The sequence below is a fragment of the Nicotiana attenuata genome, unplaced genomic scaffold, assembly GCF_001879085.1.
Source record: "Nicotiana attenuata strain UT unplaced genomic scaffold, NIATTr2, whole genome shotgun sequence".
NCBI lineage: Eukaryota > Viridiplantae > Streptophyta > Magnoliopsida > Solanales > Solanaceae > Nicotiana > Nicotiana attenuata.
Genome location: NW_017671983.1, coordinates 9,225 through 16,300, shown reverse-complemented (window position 1 = coordinate 16,300; position 7,076 = coordinate 9,225). Strand labels below are relative to the sequence as shown.

Sequence of the window (7,076 nt, the reverse complement as noted above, 5' to 3'; positions counted from 1 at the left end):
AGAGGGTCGGTTGGCCTGCCATTTCAATCGATCTCCTGCCGCTTGGTGCCGCTGTTAGTTCTAGTGCCAATGAGTATTGGTCTCGTCACATAGAAATTGGTGCAAAGGAAGAACAAGGATTTCATCCAAGGTGCCTCCTTTGGGTTGAAATTCAAGCTTCTCCTTTTACAATTCAGAGGTGATTTTTTCCCCGAGTTAAGATATGGCAGCTAGACATGCCCAAGTCATTACCACAGTGGCAAGGAGATTGTGGCAATTGCAGGGCTAGTGACTGGACAGGAATCTCCCCCCCTCCCCCCCAAACCCCCCCTCCGTTGAGAAAATTCCATTCAAGGTTGAATGATATTTTATTTTGTCTCGGAAGAAGAAGTTTGGGGGGAGATCCGTACTACTGAGGATCTTTGTGACGGAAAAGGAGTGATCAAAGGCAAGAAGCTACTTTAAAGGAGACAGTTACTGGTGAGTGGGTGACAGAAAGGGAAGGGAAGGGAGGGGTAAGTGTCTACAGGGTAATCCCAGGATGGTGGATGGGGAAAGGGGGATGAGATCAAACCAGCGAAATGCTGGGATAAAATAACTTTTTTGGCTCTTTATACATTTTCAACCATGAACTGCGCTAACCCCAGTTAATGCGTCTGGTTGGATTCGAGTGGTTTAGACTTCTATGTGTGTCTACGTGGTGAGAAGCATAGATATAGATCTGTCATGAGAAACCTTTCTAGTAAATCTCTATTGCATATCTACCGTCTGCTAAGTTAATCAAATCATCTCCGTTGCATGTCTACAAAAAACCGTGCTTGCATGAAAAAGTCTATCCTATGTTTTCTGCCTCATTCTTGTTTATTTCAATTTGTTCAGGTCCCGTCTGACATATCTGCGCAGGATAACCAGACTGAAGACCAGGTAATTCCACAAATTTCGGAATTATTTATGGAGATTTTAACAAGGAAAACTTTCTTAAAATGCTTATATTCCTCGAATGCTCTTCCATAAAAGCAATCACCTGAAATATCCACTTTAACTGGAAGGAATTAGTCTGCTTCAAGAATTTATGGATATGCTTTCATGTTTCTTTGGCGATACGACCTCCCAATTAGAGTTTATGACAAAACCTGTATTAATTTTTCGATTTTGAAATGTTAGTATGGCTGGGCAAAAGTAATTTCTGCTGCTTCAACTAATTCATAGTTTCATACATATTTTTCTCCAGAAAGAAGGTACTGGAACCAACTCTGCCCCATCATCTTCAAAAATGATCAGCTTTGAACTTTCCAATGGTGACCCGTTTGGTTCCAGTGTTCCTGCATCAATAGATGATGATGACTATGTGGAATATTCACTTGATAGTTTGGCAGATTTTCCTAGTAATGTGGAGGAAGAAGAAAGGGTAAGTACGTTGAGGTTTACAGGATTTCGTCGCTTAATTGTAGGCTTCAGTATTCATTGGTTCTTTCACTGTTTTGACCTTTTGTCTGTTGACAAAATATCAGATGTTAATGAAAGCAGTACTCGAGTCTTTAAAAGACTTGGAGGTAAAACCTCCTCCAGCTGAGCAAGCATCCTCAAAAGTTGTCGAAGAACTTCCTCAACCTTTGCAGGACAGTAAAGAGGAGTCAGCTTCTACAAAACAATGTACTCCCTCAAAAGAAATTAGTGCTAGTCCCATAGTTTCTAATGGACATGATTCAGACGCCAAAGTCCAAGTTCAAGATACTGTTAAAGTATCAGTAACACCAGCTAACAGTACTTTATCGGCGAAAGAAGTGAAAAGCAACGGGACTCCTTCTCATCGTGACATGTCTGTCAGCAGTCAAAGTTCGTCCAGCGTTGACATGGTTGATGGTACTAAAGCCACTCTGACCGTTGTGAAGAACCCAACAAGTAATATCATGGATGGTTTATTGCGTCGTTGGGATCGCAACTTTTTCAAGAACAGATAATGGTTAGACGATTGACTTTTTACAAAGAAAACACTTGGAATGGATTACGTGTAGCAGAAAAAGTTATAGCGGCTATAGAAATTTGCTGTTCGCTGAATGTACATTTTTGGGGGGAGTAAATATTTGTATTTTCTGTCAGGGGTGGTAAGTTGTGGCAGGTGGTTGTGGGAAATGGAGGGGGGGTGGGTTCGGTTGTCGCTAATTTACATAGGTCTTCCTTGTTTGGTACAAGTGATTCAGCTTGTATATGTATTCCCAATGTGAAGAAATTAGGCTCATAGGCCCATTGTTTGTTGTAAATTATGGATTACCAAAATGTGTCATGTAGATGTACAGGTGATGTGCAATTTTTTCATGACAATCTTGCAATTGTTAGCACTCTCCAATTTCTCTATTTTATTCAGTTTTATAGTGTTTGTAATATTGTATACAAATAGAACACATCTCATTCTTTCAACATGGAAACATGCTTCAGTGTCAATGCTATTTATTTGAAGTACTCTTTTATAGCTTGCCGGATTTACTCTTTACTTTTCCTAGAGGGTATATATAGATTATACACTGATCGTACACGGTTATACACATCACACGATATATATTATACAGTTGGGTGGGCAGCTATTTGTCGTTGGCCTTTTGCGTGGTCATATACTTCCCTTCATTGGATAGCCTGGTTTGGGTTTTAGTGTTGGTTTTTAATTCATAATTTGGCTTATGTGATACAAATATCATTTTGAATTAGAGTCTGCAAATTGTAGTGGCAATACTAGTTTGCTTTCTGCTTGATCTCAGAACCTTGTTTAGCAAATTTTAGCTGGATCTTTGCCATCTTAATATTTTGCTCTGTCAAATAAAAGCAGTATTAAAATAGACAGCAGTGGAACTTGTTGCGAATTACAATATATTACTGTAACTTATGATATGTTTCTGTAATAGCACTCTACATAATAATATTAAATTAGAGAAAAAGAATGCTCTACCATATACTTCAATGTTTACACCATTATTCCTTTGAATGGCTAAAGTATGAACCTTAAACAATTTTTTGGTGCAATAACTGTTGAGGTTTCTATCATTCTTTTTCCCCAGCCAACAACTTCATTGCAGTATCAACCAGCGCATGAATAGTCACAGTGTGTCGATTCATTCCAACTGTTCCTGAGAAAACATTAAAGCTCTCTAGCTCTGATGTGGTTTCTATAATGTACTCCAGTTCTCTTTCCAATCCCAGACTTCTGAACGCTTGAACGTTTGTTCTTTTATCTCTCATCATCCAGATCGACAACTCTATGACAAACCTCCTAATTCTTGGAACCTTAATTGATGGATGTTGATGTTTCCTAAGAATCACAACAAGTTTTGCAGCCAATTCAGCTCCTTGAATTTTCGCTCTCTGGAACATGATGCTCGACTCTTCTGGTGTTATAAACTTGAATATATGTGCACCTACTCCCATCATTACTTCCTGTAACTTGTTTTCCTCTGTCATTATTGCTTTGAGTACCTGAAAAGACAGAATTCAATTTAACCTGCAGTATACTGAACTAAAAAGAATAAGTTTTCGTATAGTACTTACAGTTGGTCCTGCAACAGCAAGTTCCCTCAATTCTTCAAAGTAACCTGATCCACTGTAGACACATAAGTTTCTCAAGATTCTCGCTGCATTTACTCGAAGCAATGGAACTTCCAATGCTTCGACGAGCTTTCCAGTGACCTTGAGTTTCAATATCGTATGGCAGTTGTTCTTGCTTTCAAGTGCCAACATAGCTAGTGCTTCTCCTGCTGCTGTTCTTACTTGACCGCGATTGTTAGGTGTGGAGTCCTTGAAAAAAATGTTGCACAACTCCTTAAGGATTCCTCCGGTTCCTCCAATTCTCTCTGTTGCATCATCTTCCAATGCAAGACTTTTCAAGATCTCTATTCCCAAGTGTTGTAAAGTAGGGTATTTCTCCCCATATCTTAATAAGTCCCTGATGTTGCTAATAGTGAAAACTATCTCTGAAATTTCTTTCCTTAGCTCTTTACCTGTGGCGCCTGCTGTGCTCGCCAGCATCTTCACGACCTGGAGAGATCGTTTTAGTGTCAATATCTGCGTTGGCGTTGCTGATTCATCTCTTAGTAATCTCTCTCCTGCTTGTGTGAACTCTATAATTTTGGGCAGAAGACCTCTAGTATTGCCTATCTTTCCACAGTTATCGTGGTCGCGAGCAAGTTTCTTTAAAATGAGCAGCCCCAAATGATTGAATGTCCAAAATCCATAATTTTCATTGTCAAAGATGATTCTCTTTTCACAGATTTCATCATTTGCTCCAGTAGGACCCCTGCTGATTTGAAGAAGTGAAGATATGGACTCCATAGCACCAGGTATACCCGCGACACGAAGAGAATTTTGCTTTTTACCAGTAAGCTTTGATATAATCTCTGCTGCTGATAGCCTTAACTCTTCTTCTTGTATGTCTTTCCAATTCAGCATCTCAACCAACCTCTCCATTACTACTATGTTTGTTCCAATCTTCTGAAGTGTGTCATCACAAAACCGTGGACTCGTAGCAAATTTTCGCAAGATTTTAGCACCAATAAGCTGTTCATCAGGTGAGTTAGAGGCTAAGAGTTCAATAGCAAATGAAACCATATCCATCTTTAGACCATCAAATATGCTCCCATAAACACTTTTCGAATAAGCATCATAAAAGAACCGTCTGACTGAAGTCATACCTGATGGCCCCAATTCACACTCTTTGTTCACCTTCTCCAACAGACTACAAAAGTTGATTTTCCATTCCCAATAGGCTTTTTCCAATAGAAAAAGCAATGCCTCCGTGAAGGCGAGGGAATAGAATATAAGTAGAGCACTTTTCCTATTCCTCTTATCGGTATCTCCTTTGGCCACTTCACCAAAGTTCCTTAATACAAGCTTCATCAATGATAGCACCAAACATGCTGTTGCAGATAGTATTTGGAGCCAATACAGCATTTTGCTAACATTCCTTGCTACGAACATCCATCTCACGTATGGAAGTAGAGGAACCTCAGAACTAGTCCACGTTCGAGTTGGCTGTTTCTGCTTTTTCCACTGTGAATTCCTTGCAATTTCTCTGTTGTTAACATGCCTGCTTCCCTTTGTAACATCAGAAATAGGCTTGAAAATTGTTTTTACAGCATTGACAATGGTTCTTGTGCTGGATTTGATCGCGCGAAAGCTACTGATTCCAACATCAGCAATAGACCATGTTGCTTGGTGTTGCCACTCAAGCTCATGACTCCTACTAAAGATTCTTGTTCCTTCTATTAGAAGTATAGTAGTTATGACCCAAAAATCTGATGTATTCAAAGTGATAGCAAAGCCACCAAGAAGAACAACTGTTGCCCATATGAAACCAAGTGTTCCTAGTCCAGTTGCTGCTTTTTCAAGCACTGCTAGCCTCAGAGCAAAAAGGGTAATCTTTTTCTCCGGTGCACGAATCGTTGGCCTTTTCGGAGAAACAGAATTAGCTGTGCTGCTGTTCTTTGTCTCCATTGGACTTTGAGGTTCAAAGATTGTTGGACCTCCACTTTCTGTCACACTTAGTCTTCCATTAAGTTCATTTATCTCTAGATGAACACTTCCTTCGCTCTCTATCGATGATCTACGATCCATTTTTCTCTTTTTTTTGGACCAAGAAAGATTGAAATTTTAGCTATACAATGGAAAATTGGTTACAAAAAACTCAAGAAAGTAGCACTTAAGCTTTTTATGACATGAAGGAGTTGATGGTTTTAAGGTTTGAAGGAAGAGAATGTTGTGTTGATGTGTTGATAAAAATAGTTTATATATATATATTTGTAGAGAGGAAAATGAGCTTAGAGTACACGTTTAAGTTGTGGAAATGAGGAGGAAAGACAAACGTTAAGTTGCGTCTCTTTCCGCTATTTTTTCAAGGAAGTTAGTTTTTCAAGTTTCTGCTTTGTTTGTTTGTTTGGCTGCTCTGCTTTTAAGTTTGCCAACAGGTATTCTTACTAGTTTGGATTAACGGCCTAAGCAACACAGAAAAAAGTACTCTGTATATTGGTGAAATATTACTCTCTATTTATGTATGTCTAGTAAACCTTATAAGTGGTGAGATTCTTGACTTCATTAACTTCGATGGAGTAACAGGTAAAGTTGCTACCATGTGATCAGGAAGTCACGAGTTCGAGCCGTAGAAAGCAGAAACAACCTCTTGCAGAAATGCAGGGTAAGGCTGCGTACAATAGACCTTCGTGGTCCGGTCCTTCTCCGGACCCCGTGCATAGCGGGAGCTTAGTGCACCGGGCTGACCTTTATTAATTTCGATGAATTGATCCATTTAATAAGAGTTTCAATTCTACACACTGACGATATAAAAAGTATTTACACAATTAGATCACTTATCAGGTGTGATTACACGTGAATCTCTTGATAAGTACTATTAATTTATAGTCTGATAAAAATCAAAATATAAGGTGAGGGTTACTATAATCAGAGTCATGGTTACAAATAATACAAGACTGGACAAGACAAAAATAGCAGCTCTAAAGTAAAATATGAAAGCCACTTTCCCCCCTAATTTTGGATAAAGTTGCTTCTCCTTTATCTAACGAATTCTCACACATTTTTTACCTGATTTTTCCTTGTCAGAAGTTTCTTCTTGTAAAAGCAAACTTTATAAATAGTAAGTTATTTATGACTATTCTAAACTAGCTTGAGCCCATGATGTGGGAAGTGTCATCTCTTGGGGAACAAGTTACTGTCAGATATATAAGAATTGAATTAGTTAGGGATGATCTAATACATCATTCTTCCTCTGATTATAAGTTATAACTGAATGTATTCTATTTGTTTTAAAGTACTTACAATTACGTTTATAAAAAATATCCCAGTGTACTAAACTCCCGCTATGCATGAAATTTAAAAAAGAGCTGAACCGTATCGGGTCTACTCTACATGTTTTTATTGTGCATTTTTTCACGAGGCTATTTTGACTTTTGCGACTTGAACCCAGGGGTCATTTTCCAAAAATAAATATTAAACACTATATGTTTACCCTAAAAATTGGATAACAATTAAAATTATAATGTGGTTTTAAGGATACGTGATTTCACCTAATACCAATTGATAAACGTAAAGATTAACAGTAT

At 38.4% G+C, this 7,076-nt stretch overlaps 2 protein-coding genes across 2 annotated transcripts in view; one reads left to right on the top strand and one right to left on the bottom strand.

Annotated features, from left to right (window-relative positions):
- Positions 1 to 2,421, top strand: part of LOC109211170 — an 11,203-nt gene extending 8,782 nt beyond the window's left edge. The window contains exons 12-14 of the mRNA XM_019374672.1: positions 859 to 903; positions 1,211 to 1,387; positions 1,491 to 2,421. Coding sequence (XP_019230217.1) covers positions 859 to 903; positions 1,211 to 1,387; positions 1,491 to 1,940 — 672 coding nt within the window. The 3' untranslated portion in view covers positions 1,941 to 2,421. The remainder of the gene's footprint in view (positions 1 to 858; positions 904 to 1,210; positions 1,388 to 1,490) is intronic.
- A 403-nt stretch (positions 2,422 to 2,824) lies between these two features.
- On the bottom strand, positions 2,825 to 5,720 carry LOC109211172. The gene is made up of 2 exons (XM_019374674.1): positions 3,517 to 5,720; positions 2,825 to 3,444 (listed from the first exon to the last, which is right to left on the bottom strand). The coding sequence occupies exons 1-2, from the start codon at positions 5,575 to 5,577 to the stop codon at positions 3,013 to 3,015; spliced, it is 2,493 nt and encodes an 830-aa protein (XP_019230219.1). The 5' UTR covers positions 5,578 to 5,720; the 3' UTR covers positions 2,825 to 3,012.
- Positions 5,721 to 7,076: the final 1,356 nt, after the last annotated feature.

What these genes read in the sequence shown, in the direction of transcription:
- LOC109211172 (XM_019374674.1), bottom strand. Translation starts at nt 5,577, where the DNA reads ATGGATCGTAGATCATCGATAGAGAGCGAAGGAAGTGTTCATCTAGAG. An exon ending in TTGCTGTTGCAGGACCAACT is followed by an intron (nt 3,445 to 3,516) that starts GTAAGTACTATA and finishes CTGTCTTTTCAG; the next exon opens with GTACTCAAAGCAATAATGAC.